The sequence below is a fragment of the Cupressus sempervirens genome, chromosome 9 (assembly GCF_028749045.1).
Source record: "Cupressus sempervirens isolate cs-2001-9-10 chromosome 9, ASM2874904v1, whole genome shotgun sequence".
NCBI classification, from domain to species: domain Eukaryota; kingdom Viridiplantae; phylum Streptophyta; class Pinopsida; order Cupressales; family Cupressaceae; genus Cupressus; species Cupressus sempervirens.
In genome coordinates, this window is record NC_143126.1 from 812,013,451 (window position 1) to 812,035,921 (window position 22,471).

Consider the following 22,471-nt stretch of genomic DNA (forward strand, 5'->3'; position numbering starts at 1 on the left):
CGCGCTGTTTGGTGAAGAGGTTTCGTCAACCGAAGCTGTCCGTTCCGGAAGTATATCTCGGACGTAGAGGTCACTCCACGCTCGTGCTCCCTCGGCACTCCGAGCCGTGCGATTCGATCTCCTTCAGTCAGGATTCTCTTCCCGTGGCGTATGCAAGTTCAGAAACTCCTCCCTCGCTTCTTCCACCAAATCAAGCCGTTGTCGAGTCTCCTTCAATCATCCTTCCGTGCTCTTGTTTCCGTCGGCAATCTTCTGAGATCTCCTTCGACACTCTGTCTACTGAGCCAGAATTAAATATTCCTGCGCATCGCGTATGTCATCTTTTTCCTTCAACTTATTCTTATCTTTGTTCAACTGATTCGGCATTTAATTCATATCCGCCTGCCTGCGTACCAAGTCCATCAGGCAATGGCGCCAAATGTTTACCGCATAGGTTAATTAAGCATTGCACGCAGATAATGAACATGAACACGAACAGCAGAACTCTTTTTATTATTATTCGCATATGCCAAAACATTACATTATGCTTGAATGATAAGATCTGATCATAAGATGAATACAATGCTTCCCGAAGGGGTTATAAATACTTTCCGAAGAACTTTCCCGAAGGAGTCCGTCGGCCACATACATGTCGTTACAAAAAAACCTTTCCGAAGGGATCCGTCGGCTAATACACAATTTCTTTTCCGAAGGGACCCGTTGGCTGATACACAATTTCCTTTCCGAAGGGACCCGTCGGCTGATACACAATTTCTCCCGAAGGGACTCGTCGGCTGATACACAATTTACTTTCCGAAGGGACCCGTCGACTGATACACAATTTCTACCGACGACACCAAGAACTTCTCAGACTCGACTCTTATACTTCAATAAGGGCCCCAAAAATGTTAGAAATTAGTAAAAGCCACAAAGGCAACAAAAGCAAATAAATATCTAAGCATGTTTTTTCCAATGAAATGAGCTCCTATTTAAAATCCTTTGTTGGCCAAAGTTTCATAAAATCTCCACTTCAGACATTGTGAAAGTTTCCCAAAAGAACTCAACACATGAACCTTTCCAGCACACTTTTTAGAAATATCTCTTAATGTCATTATTATTATAACATAAATATTATTATAATAGTGCAGCTTAATAATTAATGAATAGATAAGAGCTCATGCAATTATTAACCTTATTTACTGCAGGTGACGACCAACTGCCAAAGCCACCCACTGCACTGCCAAAAATAGAAACTGCCAAAATAGACTTACTAAAAATAGTAAGTCCACAACTAGGACCCCCAAAACACCCTGTTAGCTCGTGAGGGTCGCTGTGATGAGCTAACTCCAACTACACAGACTTGCCAAAACCAGGGACATTACAACACATATCTACAATCAAGTTATGTTTATTTTCATTTCCTCTTATTTCATAAAACGAAGCCAGTACTTCTCGATAAGTCTAAATCTGCCATTGTTCCTCAAACTTTTTATCTACAATGCTTCAAGCAAAGTATAAGTACTCAGCTCATGTATGTCGGCTTTTATTGTTCTTTCTTCATGATTAAATGCCATCGGTTTTAGAATTTAAATGAGTCGGAAGGCATAAGCATGGCTCTCATATAGAACCGATCTATGTATGTCTGTGAAACATCTTAATTTTATGATTTATGATTCATTAGAACAGCTTGCTGCCAAAATGGTTTTATTTCATGTTTTCAGCTGAGAATCAGCAATATACTACTAATGGAAAATTTCCATGCTTAGCAGCATAATCAATCACCAAAGATTCACCTTGGTCGAAAGGACCAAATTCAAGAGGGTGAAGAGTTGGAGGAAATTCCTGCAAAAGGAAGAACAAAAATCAGAACTATTTAAGCATAATAAAAATATATAATTAAACTCTAAGAACATCCAAGTAAGCTCACGTTATCCATTTCACATGCTCTGTGTCAAGTTGAGCGGTGGTGATTGAGTATCATAAGACCCATCTAAATCCTTGGCCAAGGTCATTAAAGGCATACTTGGCTTCTATAGATCACATGTGTTGGTGGCGTCAATTAATCAAACATGTCCATCTATTAACTGAATGGACATTCTAAACACCAAAATTGCTCAGATGGCTGGACTTATAGTGCCCCAAGCCTAACTTCGGGGTAGGGAAGGCCTTTCTTGTTAAAATGATTGTGTGGGGATCAAAAAGGTTCATGGTTGGGAGGTTAAGCCTAAGTTAATGCTTCTCCTCTTTCCTAAAAGCTGAGGCTTGAACAACATCAATAGATACCTTAGCTAGGATTGAATGTTTTCTTTCAATCTTTATCATGCAAAACTTAATTCTTTCTTTCCTGTAATTAATTCATGAAAAGAATGGAAAAGATTTAGTTTATATTATATAAAACAATTAGTAAGTTAGTTTCATTTTTCAGTTATGTTTCACATGTAAAGGATTGTAAGATGTTATGAATATTTACTTCGGTAATAAGATTATTATGCTTCTTTCATTGCTGCTTGAATTTCAATATTTAGTAATTTATTTCAAGCATAGAAAATTGTATGTTACACTTCTCAAAATACAAGTGATAATCATTTAGAAATCATCACTTCTTCATGATGTACACAGGGCTCAAGGAATCATGAATTAACACTCATAATAAAATGGAAATATTTCATTAGTACAATAATCAAGGGTGTTGAGACTCATTCTCAATAATTACAACCATACCAAGTTTACCTTTGAAGTGTTCCAGCTTCATTTTCACAAGAGGTTTAGTGAGGATGTTTGTTGTCTAGTTATTTGTACTAACATACTTCAGCTCAAGTATATTCTTCTCTAACACATCTCTAATGTAGTGATATGGTATCTCAATGTGTTTAGACTTGTTATGAAACGTTGGGTTCAAGGAGAGTTTTGTGCAACTCTGGTTGTCACAATGGACAATGGTAGGTTCTAGTGATCTCCCAAATAATCTAATTAGAAGTTTTCTCAACCACACTGCTTCTTGTGCTCCCATAGATATTGCAATGTATACTACTTCTCCAGAGCTCTATGTCATTGATGATTGTTTTCTACTAAACCAAGATATCATAGTTGATCCTTGTTATCAACAAAAGCATAACATAGCCAACGGGATTAGTTAGTACCCAAAAGGTTGCACGATGGTTGAGTCACCCCTTCAAAATATATATGATATCATCCTATTGAACTATGGATCATCATTATCGTTGTAATTGTTACTGTATGTTCTGCTTATATGAATACAATACTATCTTATGTTGTGTCACAGTCTAATCTTTGAATGCAATAAGTCTACATTTACCTTGTGCAGTAAACAATCCTAAACTGAAGCAATATCTTGAGGTGTTTTTCCAACCACCAAAATTTCCAGCCCATTCTGAATCAGTTTACTCATGCATGTCAAGAACTGCATCTTTGTATCTTAATCATATCTAATTGTATCACAGAGATACCATAAGACATCTTTAGCTTCTATTAAGTGTAACTGTGCATGAATTGACCAAGTGCATTCAATGCATAACAAATATCTAGAGTCTCCCTCTGAATCTCAAGAGAGGGATTCTTTAAAGGATCTTCATCATTTATTTCATTTTCATCTTTGGATCTTTTAAATGCAATATCTTCTTCAAATATCACATCTCTGCTTAGTTCAATATGTCTTGGTACAAGGATGTAAATTTTGTAAGCTTTAGAAGTTTCACCATCTTCCCAAAAAGTTCTAATCTTTTATCTTTAGGAATGTGAATGTAAACTAGACAGCCAAATATGTTTGGTTTAATTCCAATGGATGCTTCTTCTGGAGTTTTTTTTCTAGATGAGAGTGTGGGCATCTATTTTGGATGTATACAGCAGTACAGGAAGCTTTAGCTCAAAGGTAAGTTTCTAAGTTTTGATCATGCATTATGGCTTTAGCAGCTTCAATAATAGTTTTGTTCTTTTGTTTCCTAACTCTATTTTGTTGAGGATTGTAAACAACAGTGAGCTCCCTCTCAATCCCAATATTTTACAAAGAAGTTGAGATAATTCTGAAGTGTATTCCTCTCATTGTCAGTTCTTAGAGTTCTGATCTTCTTCTCTAATATGTTTTCTACTAGAGCCTTGATTTTTTTAAGCTTTGTAAGAATTTCTTCATATTCTTTACATTTAAGAAAGTGTATCCAAGTCTTCCTAGAGTAGTCATCTACAAAGATAATATAATAAAAAAAATCCTCCTATGGAGGGAACAGACATAGGTCCACATAAATCAAAATGAACAAGTTCTTGTACAATTTTAGATTTACTTTCACTATTGTGAAAAGTCCTGTTAGGTGTTCATCCCTAATGCACACCCTTTGCATGTCTCTTCATGTTCAGCATTGAGTTTAAGTAGTCCTATTACCATCTTCTCTAAAGAAGGTAGGCCAGATTTCACTTGCATTAGTTGACTCATGGATTAATGTTGAAGAGGGAGAAGTACATAGCTTGTGGAGGCATCCATGCCTTATTCCCATAATATGAGAATTCTTGATATTTGAGTTATTGGGCCAAACTAATACTTTTCCTTCCATGAAGGCAATTTTGCATCCCTTGTCTTCAAGTGTTGAAATAGAAACTAAATTTATTTTGATCTCGGGTACATATAGTACTCTTGTGAGTTTGAGTGAGATGTCTGATTTGAGATTGATAGTGCAAGTCCCAATTCCCTTTACTAGATAATTTGTATCATCTCGAATAGTCACTTTGTCATCATAATCTTCTTCTATGGAATCTAGATGTTCTTTGAAGCCTCTTATGTGCCGAAAAGCCCTATTGTCTATCACCCACATGTTAATTTTGTTTATAAGGCGGAGTGAAATACAAGTTTCTTTGAATCCATATCCATGCTTCTTTTACTAACTTCAGCAAAGGAGGCTTGGGGTTTGGGTCTATCAGGACACTTCACTGCAAGATGACCATATTTGTCACATTTACAGCATTGCACTTCAGATAGGTCCCTCATTTTCTTGAATGATTGTTTCCATTTGTATTCTTGTTAGTTTTCCTTTTGAGATTAGCAGTGAGAATTTGAATGTCTTCTCTTGTGGATTCCATATCGATCCCTCTAATTATTAATCTACAATCTTCTTGAAGGCAATCAACTTTCAATCAATCAAATTTGGGAAGTTCGAAATGAGCACTTATTCCTCGAATAAATGTTTCACATGAGATAGGAAGTCCATTTAGGGCTATCATTATTAATTCCTTACTATCATAGGTCTGACCAATTGTGGAGAGTTGATTTCTTACTTCTATTATCCTCATAAAGTATGAGGTGATAATCTCTCCCTGATTCATCTTTATATAAGAAAGTTGATTTTTAAAGGCAAGAAGTCTGCTAATGTTGTTGATCTCGAACATGTCTTCTAGGGCTTTGAACATAGCATGTGTTGAATCTAACTTTATGATAATATAGGCAATATGTGATATTTCACTCTGTCTACTAATAAATTCATTGCTCTGGTGTTGTCCTTTTCCCATTGACTCTTTTCGTCTTTCTCATTAGATTCAGAAACAACATTTTCCACAACTGTTTTTAACTCATGCTCTTTTAGTGTCAACATCATTCGTAATTTCCAAGCTTCAAATTTTGAAGCACCTTCAAGCCTATCTTCAAGTCTAATTCCAGTTACCATCTTGACAGGCGTAATAACATATTTATAGCAATTATCTCAATATAGAAAAATCTTATCTGATCTTTTCTCACACCACCTCTAATACCATGTTAAATTTGATCAAATTTATATGTATATAGTATAATAATAATTTGATGAACGTATATATATATCAGAAAGTTATTTTCATAAATTACTATACTTCTTTTACTTTATATCTCCAAAGAATAGTGCCTCAGAAAAACCAGATATTAATATTGTGCCGAAGTAGACACATGTATTCGAAGACTGTTTAACTGATGTGTTCATTGTATATTATCTACCTTTTGGTCTGCAGCCACATTTGTAGGTTTATGCTTAATGGGAACATGCAACAGGGGACATGACCCCACGTGAGGTCATGTCCCTTTGGGACATGCCGTCACGTGGAATCATGTCCCCTCATGACATGGCTTCTCATCCACGGTAATATTAAACAACCGAGTTGCTTTCGATAATCAAATAGTTAAGAATGACACCAGTCAATCTAATAATGTATTTTGCACTCGGTCAAGTAACCAAATTAATATATTTAATAATATATATATATATATATATATATATAATTTCATCTATTATAAATGTATATTAATTCTTTCAGGAAAATATAATTATCCAGTTCTCAATATACTAAGATACTTATGTATATAATAATTGAACATATCTATCAAAAAATGAATTGTACAGTAATCAGCTATCTGACTGAAGTTACAAAACATCAACACCATCTCTATTGACCGTTATCTTTTGTGTGACACTTAAGTTTCGTTGACAATTTCTCTAAGATAATGTTTATAATTTACTGTTTATCAACACTTCAGAAGATCTTCAAAACTTAATTTCTGTTGGTAAACCATAATCAATTGTGAACTTCCATTCAAACTTCGTGATACAATAAGTCTCATATGATCATGAATTTGACCATCTAAGAGCCAGGCATCCCGCAGCATAGTAGTTGTGTGTACACATATGCTATCTAACTTCGGCTTTCACTTAAAGGTTTTGGAAAGACTTTTAACAAATCCATTATATGTGAAAACAATGATCATTGCTTTTTGTAAGTTGAGATCTCTTTGAGAGATTTTGAAAATCTTTTCTATACATTCACTCTATGCACAGCCAGACCTTTCTATGAGACAGCATCTATTCCTGGCATTCAGCAAACAACTCAAAGCTTTTGTTTATGATTCAACATTTTGCTTTCCTTTCTATGGAGGAAAAATCTGACAAAAATCTCTCTCTGGAGGTGGTGTTGCACATACATAAGATGCTGCTAAGACGTGGAAGATTCTGGCAAAGGTGGTTGAATTTGGCACTATACCTACTGCCTACATTAGCTCAAAAGTTCTTTTTTATTTTAAAAGCGATTTTGAATAAATTCAAATTGTTCACAAACTATGATCATGCTAGTCCACGAGATGACATCTATTTGAGGCGTTGTCATAGGTAGTCTATGTGGTTTGTTTATCCTACCCACATTTTGTTTCCATTGCCATTGATTATGCTTTACATTTTATACGCATGACACTTTGCTTTGAAACTTCCATCTTGCATGGGCGGTAGTGACGGTGACACAGACTATAGAATTGGGTTCATTTTGTGTAAATTTTGCAATCATTCCTTCATGAGGTGGCAACTCTTTAAGGCATCTTGCAAGACAGTTTAGGGTACTCCGTCAATGATCCCACATTTTTCATGCATATCCACATTTGCATTCACTTCTTCCTATTTCTAACTTATCTCTGCGCCCCAAAATCACTAAATTACAACACATAACTTGGCTATGAGTTATGAATTATGATTTCACAATGTATAATTCACATGTCCGCTGTTAGCTTTTTACCATTCATAACATACTTGCCATTCAATTTTAACCAATGGCAGCCATCTGCATTCACTTTTCAGAAGTCATAATCTGGTTGAGTTATGAGCTTTAATTTTGTTTTGCCAAAATCACAATTTATTTTTATGTTTTATTTGAAGAAGTGAATTTATTCCATTTTAATCTAAATTCAATTTTCTTCACTTTTTTTCGTCCATTTTTGAGATTTTGTCACAACTTTTGACAGGGAAGGAATTCAACTTTGAACTTTTGAGCTGGCGCCAATGAGGGTTAGGTGACATAAGGCAAAGGAATTCTGATGAAAATTTCACATGTTTTTCATCTGATTCCATCAAAATGATTTGCTACAATAGTTCAGTGCCATTGTGCATGCATGTTTGCTCAAAGAATTTGTAACTTCAATATTTACCAAGTTTACCTTCCATAATTTGTTTCAAGGCTGGGAGGAATGCCAGTGAAAATTATAAAATGACTTTATCCCTGGAAATTGCACATGTTCGAAATTTTCTGCCAGCTTTTCAACTCATCTGTTTTGTGCCATTTGTGTGCAACCTGCAATCATGGCATGGCATATGATAGTATGTCTGAGATTCTTCTGGAAAAGATTTTGAATAAATTGCCCATACCCTAGCCGCCAATTGCATTTGCTTTGATACTTTCTAAAGCCAATTTAACAGCTTGATTTAAGCATGTACCTATAATCATGGCTTTCTGTGAGATGACATCTGTTGAGGTAGTCAGTAAAAAACTGTCCAATTTGTTGAATCCATAACAAAGCCTTCTTGAATCATAGTTTTCTATGATATGATGCCATCTTTTAATGCATTCTTTCCTTGTGCAGGAACAGAGAGGATCAGTGCAAAAGTCGGAGGATTGCAAATATCTTCTCAAGAATTGGGCATTTGGAGTAGTTAATATTCCTGCTCTTGTTTTCTTCTCTGAATTTCAAAACTCACAACTTAATTGTGAGTTGTGCAATTGTTTTTCACAGCACCAGCATTATTCTTGCTTCTTTCACCCATAAATTTACCATCTGCATTCACTTCTTCCTATTTCTAACTTATCTCTGCGCCCCGAAATCACTTTTTGAAACACATAACTTGGTTATGAGTTACGAATTATGATTTCACAATGCATAATTCACATGTCCTCTGTTAGCTTTTACCATCCATAACTTACTTGCCATTCGCTTTTAAACAATGGCAACCATCTGCATTCACTTTTCAAAAGTCATAAACCTGATTTTAACTTTTAAGTTATGAGTTTTACTTTTGTTTTGTCAAAATCATAATTTCTTTTTATTTCTTAATTTATTTATTTTTTGAAGAAGTGAATTTATTCCATTTTAATCTAAATTTAATTTTCTTCACTTCTTTTCCTCCCTTTTTGAGATTTTGTCACAACTTTTGACAGGGAAGAAATTTAACTTGAAATTTTGAGCTAGCACGAATGAGGGTTAGGTGACATAGGGCAAAGTAATTCGTTTGACAGTTTTTTGGGATGAAATTTTAATGCTTTTTGAATGTAAGTTTTTGAAAATATAAGCATTAAAATATCACAGCTATGCAGTGGATTGTCACAAAAATTGGTCACATGACTCGAAACAATTGAAACTTGGAGATGACGGTTTTCAAACTGAAGCCACATAATTACATATTCAAAATCTTTTGGTAAAAACACATAATGAACAATCCAGGCATTGGATTGAATATTTGGCCGGTTCAAAATGGGGGTAACACACTAAAACCTATTTTTGTTGCTGTTGAGAATATTATGGAGCGGTGTGTGAATAAGGCTAGGGATATACCTAAAATAAGCTTTGGGTCAACATATATTCATGTGCATTTTAAAAAAATTATTAATTCAGTTTGAATTCATGGAATATGTTTTGTGGGTTGCATTCATTGGATTATAGGCATGACAAGATGCATATGTTTGGGTGGTGTATGATATCTTTAAGCTTTGTAAAGTCTATGCACATGATTTTGATTTCGCGGTGTGTTTAAGTTGAGCTTTGTTGCAGTTTCATAGTGAGGATGCATGGAGTGATGAGAAAGTATTGAAGGGATTAAAAACTATGGTGTTTTCATATAGTGTTGAGTATTTTGGAAGAATTAAGTGTCTTCATTGAATCCTTTTGAGTTGACACCTACTGGTATGGTGTCATGGTTGTAGTTTAATGTCTAAGTGCTAGAAGTTTTCTTTGGAACTGTGCATTTTGAAAATGATCTACCTCTGCTATTCATTGCCTGTAGAAAGAGTCTAACATTTTTTTTTTTTCCTGAAATTTTGATTGCATACAAAAACAGTGACGTACATGGTGTTTATTTGACAAGTTGCAGTTTATAGGTGGGTAATTTTGTCCAAGGTTGTCTAAGACTCAAGTGCACTTTTAGAGTTTGTGTCTGTGATTTGTTGCCTCAGCTGACTAGAGTTGGTCCTTCAAAGAGGGTTAGTGCTCTCTATGGGTTGGTGCTCACTTTTATAATTTGGGTTGCTGCCCAATTGGTTTGGTGCCTGTTGATGTTAATGAAAGTTATTGTGTGTCATAGTATTTTACCCGATAGGGTTTTCCACAAGAAATCAGGTATTTGTATCTTAATATTTATTCTACTTTTTGTTTGTGGTTTGGTGCATTTAAAAGTTGGAAAATAATTAATTTGCTGATTCAAACCCTGCCTCAATATTTCCCGTGTGCTCTTCAAAAGGCATTCCATGTCCATTTGATGGACTTTCCAACCACACCATGCCAAAATGGCTAGAACCAACCGGATGATGCTCATCTCTGCCATAGGAGTAAAGATTTCCTCATGGTCAACACCTCCTTTCAACAAGATGTAATGACCCTCACTATAAAGGCCACAGAAACCCTCAAACTGAACTTAGGAATTTTGTCAAACACTTGGCGTGTAACAGTAACAATATTCAGAATATGGTAATTTCAGATTTGATACTTTCAGAATATAATCACAGAATTACAATATATATAAAGCCATTGAACTATATTTCAATTACAATGCAATAAATTCTGAAATTATTTTATTACCAATTCTGGACTGATTATTACAATGACTGTATGACAGCAAATTTACCCAAAAATTGACATATATTTCAGAATGCAAGAACCTGGTTTGAAGAACTATGGAAGAACAACACGTTTTGCTGCAGATCGTTGATGAAGACCCCCAACCGCACCCCCAAACTGTCCTTAATTTGCTACTGCTGCCCAAACTAGCAGGGCCGTACCAGGCCGTACCTGTACGGCTGCTGAGATAAAATAATATTAGGGTTTTGGGACCCCCAAATGCAAGGAAAATGGGCGCCTAGGGTTAGGTAGTAACCCTGTAAAACCATAAAAAAATAACTCCAAGGGGTTGAGGAGATATGAGCAATTATGTGGTTCCGAACCCTGCTTTGCCAAATTCTGAAAATGCACTTATTCTGTCTTCAAACTCTTGTCAAATGCTTCTCCAATGATAGGGCAAATCTGAAATCCTTATTCCAACCAAAAACAAACCCTAACAACGAATTCTCAATAAGCTCCAATGAGATGGCTGAATACCAACTCCAATTATGCAACAATTCAGGTGATATTTCACACCCTCAAAGTCGCCAATCCAAGGGAGTGATTCGTTCCCAAAGATCGAATAATTTGCAGATCCAAAGTCCACAAATGTCTTCACAATGAAGAAGTAGAAGAGTTCTCCAATCCAAGCATGTCCAAATGAGAGGCCCAACCCTCTATTTATTCACTTTTCTAAGAAGTTGCTAGAACTTCTAGAAACATCCTTTATAATTTCTCATCATAATGCACTTTTTTATAATAAAGTAATTTTATAAAATAAAAAGTGCAACTCAAATTAAAATTATAACATGTGGGCCCCAATATCACATAATGATAAAATATAACCTCTTAACACTTCTTCAAGAGCAAGATATGACTATCTGATCCGCAGAATTGACTCTCTTTCCACACCATTTGCCTACGAGAGTCTGGAATAGGCAAATCCATGATCAATGCCATGTCGAACTAAAGAGGGGACATTACACAAGAAGCCCTTAGCCACCAACCGAGCTTTGCACTTATCAAGAGTTCCATCAATTTTGTACTTCACTTTATAAACCCATTTGTAGCCAATGGGTTTCTTCCTTGGTGGGAGATCTGACAGAACCCAAATATTTTTCTTCAAAAGACTACAATACTTAGCTTCCACAACCTTTTCCCATTCCAGTATCCCTTTTGCCCCTGGATAAGTTTGGGGTTCATAAACACTCTAAATGATGGCAATAAGAGAAAAATTAACTGTATCCCACTTGCTCTTGCCTCTGGACAATCTCCCTGAATAAGCTCATTATCTCGAAGGTTACTGATAAGCTTTTCCCACCACTTCGGACAACGAGTATAACCATCTTCTTTAAAATTGGGATAAACATCATGACTTGAGCTTCCTGAAATGAAATCATTTAAATGTTGATCCAAGTTATCCGGACAGAAATCTGGTGGTACAATGTCATGCCTAGAACATTCCACCAGTTTTAGTTCAGAATCTTTAGAATCCCTCTCTTCAGCTTAAAGAAAATGGAAGCCTAACACCCAAATTTATTTTCTTCATAGGCTAACATTTAAGACTCTGGATAAGAGAAGAGAGTATGAAGAGCCTACGTTCTTCATTAAAATTACATCTCTATTGAGCGTGAGAAAATAAATGTCCACATCAATTAGCTGATAGGCTTTATGTTTATCACTTTAGCCTGTAAGCATCAACTTCTGACTTTCAGAAACTAGTTTGCTCCTGCAAGAGCTTGTTGCACAATTCATCAAACTTCAAATCAACATTGGTGGACATAATGTTGAGAGATTCTACTAAATGCTTGTAGGATCATGGTAGGCTTTTCAGCACAACAACCACCATATCATCTTCTTCCATCTTGCGACCAATAACCTCCTGCTGATCATGAATATCCTTAATCTTCATAAGCTGCTCCTGCAGAGACAGCTTATTGTCCATCATAATAGAGCACAGAATATTCATTAAAAAGAATCCTCTACCCTTGACTATTCATGGATATCCTTCAAATGAGTCCAAATCTCTGCAGCTGTCCTGCCAAATGACACTTCTGAAAGCATGTCATTGGCAACTGATAATTTAATGAGCAATATGGCTTCCAGATTGTGCTCATCAAACTTGTCCTAATCTTTACCACTGTGGGACGAGCAGCTTTACCAAGTACAATCTAATCCAGGCACCAGTACTTGAAGATTGTGAGCATGCACTGTTTCCACATTTTGTAATTTTTTCCATTGATGCGCTGACTATTTTCCAACTTGATGTTGGTCAAATACGTCATCCCTCCTTTTCAATGCACAAAAAATGAGGTAACAGTATAATCAAGACTAAACTTTGACAAATCTATGAGGTTGTCAAAAAACAAAACAATGTGCACTAACAGATTCCAAGACACTCTTCTCTAGTAAAACTCATATTTTATCATGGGAAAATTGGAAAAAACAAAGCGGAACCCATAGGACTGATAAACAAGCACTGAAAAACTAGGGCAAAATGTCTGAAAATGAAAGTTGAAAATCAGAAAAAAAGGCAGAAAAACCTGAGCTCTTGGACCAGTGTAGAAAATCTGAAACCACAAAATAAAAATAGCTAGGATCTGCTAAGAAGTAAAACACAAGTTTCAAAAATGCTATAATGCAGGCTTCAAGCAGGTCACACAGGAAAAAGCACAATAAAATCTGATGCACAGTCTTTGAAAGCCAGAAAAAATGGCTTGCAAATAAATATCAGATTCTATCATATTTAATGCCGCCAAGCAGATTTTCTCACAAAAAATGAAGAGACGTGTGAATAAACAGAAAAATTGCAAGTAGAAGTCCACAACTTTGGAGGCAAGGGTTTGAATACCCAGGTCTGCAAAAATAGCAGAAGAAACTTCATCTGTTAGCTGCAAACGCTTGAGACCAAGCAAAAAAATATGGATTTTAAACCCTCAAATTTGTAGAAAACAAGAGTTCAAAGAAAAACACCTCGAAAGACTTCCAATTTTTGTTGGGAAAAAATCGCTAAAGTACTTCTGAAAAAACTTTTCAAATTCACCCACAAATAAGTTTTTTCTTAAAAAAAATTGCCAAAAAATTTTAATGGCTCTAATAACACGAAATGGTAATTGATTGTGTTAAGAGTGGAGATGAAATGCTCCATTTAAAGGAATTACAAAGACAATGTTTCTAAATGAAACAATCGTAGACTGAAACTAGAAATAAAAACTAATTAAACTATCTAGAGTACACTAAGTGACCATTAAATAAGAAATAAAACAATATTAATTTAATAAACAATGTTAAAAGTTTCATTGCCAAATTTTTCATGCCAATTACAACCCAATATTTATTTCCCCGTGATTCTGCAGAAAACATGGCATTGTGAAGGTGAAGTGGTCCCTTTTATCACAAGAGATGTCAATTAGGGTGTGACACCCTCCAAGGCATCAGAAAGTGGAACCACAGTGCTTGTGTGCCCTATTGGAAAGCCAATTCCTTGTAAACTTGGTAATTTTCTGCATTAATTAAGGAAGCAAAGAGGTTGGCCTTATTTCTTGTTGTGCTTTTTAACATTGCCAATTTTGTCTAGGGCAACCACAGTGTAGTGTATCATTTCTTTTATGCCCTTCCAACTTCCAGTTTGTTGTAGCCTAAAAAATTATTCAACTGCAGCATGTATCAGTAAATTTAACTGAACATTTAAGCCTAGTTCCTGTAGTCGACGGTAGGGAAGTCCATACCAGAATACATTCAAGTAAAGAGCTTTGTTGGTGAATTGTGTCATGAACATCTTGAGTCATTACAGCTCATACTAATAATGGCCTTCAGAATGATTGAGATTTTTCATCCTCATCCTAGGAAGAAATAGATTTTCTATTTATTGAGAGAACTAAAATTTTCATAAAAAGGAGAATCAAAAAATACAGCATCATTTGCTTTGAATATCATTTTTATGTATATTTGAAAATGAATGTTAGAAAAAAACTGCTAGAAATTAAACAATATTTTGACGGGGAGAAAAGATGTACAACCATACAGCATAGGGTTCTTGGTAAGTAACGCAGATGCTAATCTTGAGCAATCAAATGAGAAGCTCTAAACAAACCAGTGAAAGAGCTGCATTCAGACGTTCACCTCCCTTGTTCATTTCATGCAAGTCAAGGACCTGTATCCTTGCAGAAAACAAAATTATGTCAGTTGCAGTTAGTGTGCTTTCTGTTTGTCTCTCTTCTACATGTTATTTTAAACAAAAATGGTTTGCATCTATCATCATGAAGGCACACTGAAATTTGATGAAACAAAGAATCCATGAAAACATATAAGCACACAAGCAAAATGAAAAACATGCAGTCTAAAATAAGTCTGGTGCATTTTATTTTTTAAATCTTTTTCCCTGTGAAACAGGGTGCTACAAAAAATTCCATCAGACAGGAGCAACAAACATAAGGTCTACCCTAATGACACTACAAAAAACAAGAAACATCGTAAATCCCCATAATAATAGCAAGACGAGTGATAATCCTAGTGTCCCTTGCTTCTATGCACTATTCAATTGCCTAGTTATAAAAGATTTCGTCCAACAGTTTGCAGATTTTTGTATAATGAGATATTTATGTTTGCAATTTGGGGTTTCAGAGTTTGCATCCGTTGACTGCTAATCTGAGTTTCAGTGACAATTATATTCAAGATATATGCATGCAGAATAACAAACACTAAACTAAGACTTGTGCATTCACTATTATAACTGAAATCACCAATCCAAATCTTCAGTGAAGTTTGCAGCAACAGAACTCGGGCTTATTCTGAGAAATCAATGCTATTTACTCCATGCTTAATACAACTTTGCACATAAGATAGCATAAATGATTGGATTAAAGATAAGATTCATTTCCCAATATTAAATTGCAGTTGAGGAACAGAAATTATGGTACTGGCAGTAATCTATCAAGAAAAATTAAGAATCCCAAGAGCCTCTTGTTTAGCTATTACATAAATTCAAGACTTACAGGTGATCCACTACAGCTTCTCTCACAGAACTCAAACTATCTTGAAACTTCCAGCAATAGCATGAGCAGAACCTGGAACTCTCCAACCAAGATACAGTCAGAAATATGTACAGAACTTGCATTTCGGCAATCCGTGCAAGCTTCACATGTCGCAAAGCAATCTGAACTTCTCCTTATTTCTGTAGACTCCAAAACTTATAGTAACAGTGTTGAAGTATTCCTTGCACAGTCCCTTTAGTGCTCCCAGATGCACGGCTACTAATGCATACAGCAAAATAAATGCTCACAACCTCCACATTCAGAGAGTACCAGAATGCAATGGTGAAATGACTTCCAGTGTTCATGTGCAAGGGTGACTGGAATCTCAAACAAACAAGCAAGTTCCCACACTAATCTCTATGGCAATAGAAATCACTGAATCTCCCAGAGAAAGCTGGAGACTAGAGTATCAAAATCCTCATTGTCTGAGAATGAACTACGCAGCCCTTCCCACAGGACTGTCATTCCATGCATTCCTCAAACGATCAATGAGACTAAAAATATTAAGAATATTCTAATATCATGAAGTGTCGGCTAACAGGAACTAGCCAAGCCCTCAGATACTACAGTACTGATGCTTTCTTTGATGATTGGATTAAGCAATGGTACAGTCTATGACTGGCCATCTGTACTTTCGATGTGGATTCATGAGTGTTTGACATTTCAACACAAGTAAACCTTTTATATGCCTCATTAGGCTAATGGGCTTTTCTTAGATGTTGTGCAAACACAAGTACCTCCAGATCAGTATGGTTAATTGCAACCACGGAGCTGTTTGGAGCCTTATTGGCCACCTGTATTTTATTGGACACACTTACATACTTTTACAATAAGCAGTGTTGTACAGTGAACTAGGTAGTTAGACGGTTATGGGTACGGGCATGGCGGCGTCGCTTCATTGGCACCGTGTCAGATGTTATAAATATGGCATACACTTATGTAATTGGCATCATGTTGGTATTGAATATTATTACTTTGTACAGAAGCAATTGATGAATGAATAATACTTTACTTTGTTAAGTTATATGCTTATTTCCCCTAGGAGCATTTCTGTTCTTGCTTTGAGGCCAAAGGATGGCCAGCCGTGGAAATGTCAGAGATGCTGGCTGATTGGACTACAGAACCCAAGTTGGAACCGTGGAACGCTGCTATCGAAAAGCTGGCTAATGAGATAGTAGGGGCATATAAAGACGTCTACTATGCTCATCGACGTGCAGAGGCAAATAGAGAAGCAGAGAGGGTTGCAGCTACAAGGTCCAGGGCAGTCAAGGCAAAGGCTCGAGAGGAGCTAGTTGCTGAATTGGCTAGTCAGCAGGCAGCATGGGCGGTAGAGCGAGCAGCGCTCTTGCAAGACAAGGGAAAGGCTAAAAAAAGGATTGCAAGCGGCTCAAACTCAAGCTATGGAGGAAGCACTTCCACTGAAGGAGGCTATGGAGGTCAACACAAGGACATAGAAGGACTTACGTATACGCATTGATCAGGTTTACGAGTTGCGCCAACTGTTGAACACTTCAAGGATGCAACCTCCTCCCTAGTCTATATTTGTTTCTATATTTATATGTTGTCTCCTAATTTTGTCAATTTGGAGTCGCCAGGAGACGACTTTTCTTTTTTGGGGGAATGATGTTGTCCGGCAAACTGGGTAGTTAGATGGTTATGGGTACAAGCATGGCGGTGTCACTTCATTGGCACCGTGTCGGATGTTATAAATATGGCATACACTTATGTAATTGGCATCATTTTGGTATTGAAAATGGTTACTTTGTACGGAAGCACTTGATGAATGAATAATACTTTACTTTGTTAATTTATATGTTTATTTCTTATTCACCTATGGGCTGAACAAGCGGTGATGCTCAGTCAAGTAGGAAGCATAGGCGCCAAGTAGTTGTGTCTAAGATAGAGTCACAGTCAGATGAGGAGGGCGACACCAGTGAAGATGAGCTTGGGGATACCTCTTTGAGGGTTAGCAGAGGCACTGGTACCTTATAATCAGTCGGGGAATTGCGACAGGCCATACAAAGGGTGATGTTTTGGAGGGAGCTAAGGGAACTGAAGGTATTGCATGATTGGCACCATCAAGTCATACCCCACCATTGGGTTGTGTTATGCCATCAGGTACCCCTACACCATTGGGTGCTGTCACACCTGTGAGTGATGCAACACCAAGTACCCCTACACCATCAGGTAGCATTCCACCTTCAAGTGATGCACCATTAGGTACCCCTACACCATTGGTTGTTGTCACCCTCGAGTGGACTTACACCAATAGGTATGAGAGTTGTCTTTGCTCCAGCCCTACTACAGGTCGGCAGTTGGTTCCCCCCACTACTTCAAGTGTGAGTGTTGGAGTCATTCATGTGCCTAGATTTGGACATTTGTGGACACCACCTCCTAGTGCATAGAATAGTTCAACTTGTGGAGCCAGTAGTTGAGGCAATAGAGTAGCCAGTCATGGAGTAACCAATAGTTGAGGCCATGGAATAGTCTGTAGGCACTCAAGAGATGCCTAGAGATGAGATAGTTGAGTTGGAGACCATGAACCTGGAGGCAACCTGGATGCTTGGTTGACCCACTACCAAGCACCTCCCATGGAACCCACTGGACCTACACCTCATTCACCATTACGGCAAGTATTGTTGCCAGAACATGAGATTGTTGATATTGATTATTTGGACAAGGGGAGAACCCATCTGAGGGAGTTAGAGTTGGACCCTTTGCATGAAATGGTTGGACTGGGAAAGGAGTTGAAGGCAAGGCTCCTTTGCACATTCACCACACAATATCTAGGACTCATGGTGAGATGAGTGCCCTCAAGCAGTTTTTGGTGGATATAGGGGCCAATGCACAGTAGTTTGTGGTAGATATGGAGGTCAATGTATGAAGGGTGGTGGCCCCAGTACAGGAATTGGCCTATCAAAGGGAGGATCGGACAATGGAGCACCTACTAGCAATTGCTACAAGGGGTTTTGTTGAGGAGTTTCTAAGATGTTTTGACTCTCAGGGATGGCCTTCTATAGAGACACCTACCATGTTGGAGGGTTGGAGGCTTCAAAAACCCATGGGGAGAGTAGGACCCACTCCTTGCTCAAGAAGGTAGGACCTACTCCTTGCTCAAGATGGGTATTATGAGCTCAAGAGAGCCCAATGTTCAACATCAAGGGCTAAGGCCAAGCAAGTGGCAACTATTATAGCCTAAGAGGAGTTAGCCACTCAACTTTGAATGGTAGAGGATGAGCTAGTGCAATAAAGGAATTAGAAGGCAGCCTTGGAGGAGCAATTGGATCGTAAGAGGGTTGAAGTAGTGGAGACTCATCTTATGAAGCAACTTGGACCATAAGAGGGCTGATAGGGCAGTAGTAGAAACACACCTTGTTGCAGTATTGGAGGAGGTCAAAAAGAAACACAAGGAGGTTACGGAGGCAAAGTTTATCGTGAAGACTGCCAAGGAGAGATAGAGGAGAGACAGATGTTAACCGCTAGGGATCCGCAGTGACGAACTGAGCAAGTCCAACAGTAGAGCGAGTAGCTAGCGACATCAACACCACCTATACCTTCTTCAATCTTACTAGTTTTGGTGGTGAGAGATCCACCCTAGTTAGTCTACTATTCTCACTTAGGGAATACATTGGTTTTATGGAATTTGGGTGATTCGGGGTTTTAAAAATATGAAGATTTTCAAGGTAAACTAGTTGGAGCTTCCAAATATTTTTGGTAAGGGTTTTCGATCATCTTTGGCATGGGTTTACAAGTGTTTGTTTATGTTCTACGGTTTGATCATGTACCTCATCTTGTAGGTTAACCCCTCCTTTTTGGTGATAGTCGATATTTTTGGTCAAATGCTTCTAGGTGTACCGAATTCTCTTCCTAATAGCAAGACAATAATATTATAAGAAAATCTGCACAATTTTTGTGCAAAGGTGATGATGGTTTTATTTTGTCTTCCGTGTTCATCTATGTGTTTTTATGATGCACACCTAATGTGTGTGGCTTGTACATTACAAGTTTTTTGTATTGAGTGTCATTTTCTGAGAGGTTTTTTTTTCTAAACTACAATCTCTACAAAATACCATGCAGTTTTTACTCTCAATGACTCGGTATTTTTGGTCTTTTTTCATGTTCGGCTAGGATTTTTTTTTGTTTGTAGACAGAACTATTCCTTCTGTAATGATTTATTGTCTGATCTAGATTTTTATTAATCTTTTCCTCAAAATTTATATATGGGTTTAATAATTTTTCTCAAAACATTATTTGTTCAATTTTATAATTTTTTCCTCCAAAAATATTTGTTTTTTTCCTACAAAAAATAACTAAAGGGTTTTATAATTTTTTCCACAAAAAAATTACTATTAAATTTGCTAATTTTTTTGGATCTACTGCAAATGTAATAGCACTACCATATATTTGGTATGTATTTTTCAAATGCAACAATCACTTATATTTATATTGAGCATAAGCCATGAATAGACATGTCACTTAATGGGAAATGTATATTCGTTAATATGATAATTAGTATAATAATAAATTTATTCATATATATATATATATATATATATATATTTCTCTCATATACTTATATCTCATATAATTATATATAAGTTTATCCAATAGAAGCTATCAAACATCAACACTCTCTCTAAGCTAGGGAGGATAAACACAAGACATATTAGACCATTAGTAATATTAGGAATGACAAATTTTAAGGAGAACTTTGATCAGAAGATATCCACCATTTTGATATCACATTTGATATCAAGAGTATTGGTCTCCCAAAATATCAATGATATTTACGAAGTACTCAAAATAAGGTTTGATATCACATCTAATATCAAGAGTATTGACCTCTCAGAATATCAATGATATTCACCAAGTACTCAAAATAAGGTTTGCTATCACATCTGATATAGAGAGTATTGGCCTCCCAAAATATCAATGATATTCACCAAACACTCTTTGAGTAATGGCCTTCCAGAATGTTGAGATGCAAGACATTCACCATATACTCAATTTGGTTGATCTCATAATACAAGTTATTGTAAGATCATCACCTTACAATAACTTCCACAAATACAAATGACATACATCATTTGGAAGTCGTCACTTCCTCATGACATACACAGGGGGTAGGCCCATTAAAATCACATTGTGACGAGGAATATTCATGAATCACAATCCTTTTGTCTAATACAATTTATTGATCAGAGGACAATCCATCTCAACGTGGTTTACTCCCTCTGAATCAATATGATCAAGATCACCAAAGGATGACTGAATCATATACTCTATCTGCTCCCTCTCTTTCAAGGTTGCCTCTAATGAAACATTAGGATCCCTTTGAATCTCAATCTCCCTCTTCTTACAATAACATTCTCGGAGGGAAAGATCAAGGCACATATCTCTTATAGTACATATTAAAATAAGAGGGAGATTAATATAATACTCAATAATATAGACTCTAATATAATACTCAATAATATAGATCAATGACTAATTTCAATATATACATTAATATATTCTCATTAATGCCAATTTTCCAATCTCTTATATTCATTTATATTATTTTATATCTCTCTTATGGTCTTGAACATAAGTAAGTCTCTATAAATAAAACAACATAAATTCATGTAAATGAAATAAATTCATAAACTTACCTGACATGAGCTTTACCTCTATTCCCTCCAAAAAGTAAATCACATATATTGATTATAAATGCTCTTGATTGTAATTTGGCCCTCTTCTTACTGTCCACATTGCTCTATTTATGTCATGATGAAACCACGCAAGTATGGACGATGGTGATCTTTTTATATCCCCAAAAGAATTGTCCTCCCCAACATTTAATCTATTCAACGTGTCATCCATTTATCCGAATGCCAAAACAATAATAGATGCTATTATTGTTATGCCAATTGAAAACTGCCTCGGAGGAATACTAATGCTTCTATGTAATATGTATCTTTGACCACCTGACGCATACTATCAAAAGGGAACCTAATTCGGTTCAATTTACTTTTTCTTCTTCTGCCTCAGGCAACTTTGTCTATCTTTTCTAATAAGTCGCGTATTTTATCATCTATGACTTGTGTGGATCCTTGCGATATACAATGATAATGTGGCTCGTCTTTATTTCGAATCCATATATTCTTATGTGTGACCTTACTAGGTTGTGTTAGGTTCAACTCTTTTGCATTCAATTCAACAATGACTGAATAACTACTTGAGATGTATATACATCAACGTTCAAACATGGTTTTTTATCCCTGACAGGTAAAACTATCACATACTTCTTGTATATGTATATAGTTAACCGGTTGACTCTTCTACTCACAACAAGTAAGCACAAATTGAATTACCAGTCCCAATATACCGTTCAGCGATGAAAAACAACATAAGAAACTAGGGAATGCTACTTAACGGTCACAGTTGTTGATCATAATTGTTTTGATTATTATAACTTATTCCCCCAACATTGATGAGTCTTCACTAGATGTTCCTTCTTGCTTCCCAAATATCAAATAGCTCGAGTTGGTCTTCACTCTATGCTCGATCCATTCCTATCACACAGTTATATTCTTTGTTTTGTCTTCGACAATATACTTAGCGTGACTAGGACTGTATGCACAGGGTTGGTGGATTCATATGTTGAGTTTGCCGTTAAGATCCATATTTGATGTTTGGTCTATCTTTTCCATAGCAATTCCAAAGGTTCATTTCCAGTTCGGCCAATGGATGCTCTCTTTTAATTTTTTCATCATCCTCTAAAGTTAAGTGTTAGATGTCTCACACTATTTTAGTAATCAATCTTGGTTCCACCATCACAGAGCACAATACAAAGATGAATTTGCATCGATTTGTATAATCGTGTATA

The 22,471-nt window shown here is 36.4% G+C and overlaps 1 protein-coding gene across 7 annotated transcripts in view; it reads right to left on the minus strand.

Annotated features, from left to right (window-relative positions):
• The window catches only part of LOC149541179 (RNI-like superfamily protein), a 277,715-nt gene that overhangs the window by 181,702 nt on the left and 73,542 nt on the right, over positions 1–22,471 (minus strand). For 6 of the 7 annotated variants that reach the window (XR_016356490.1, XR_016356489.1, XM_089802183.1 and 3 more), the window contains exon 2: positions 14,664–14,723. The exons of the other annotated variant lie outside the window; for it this stretch is intronic. Coding sequence is in view for 4 of the 6 variants with exons in the window: in XM_089802183.1 (XP_089658309.1) it covers positions 14,664–14,723 (60 nt within the window). In the remaining 2 variants the exon portion in view is untranslated. The remainder of the gene's footprint in view (positions 1–14,663; positions 14,724–22,471) is intronic. 7 annotated transcript variants of the gene reach the window in all.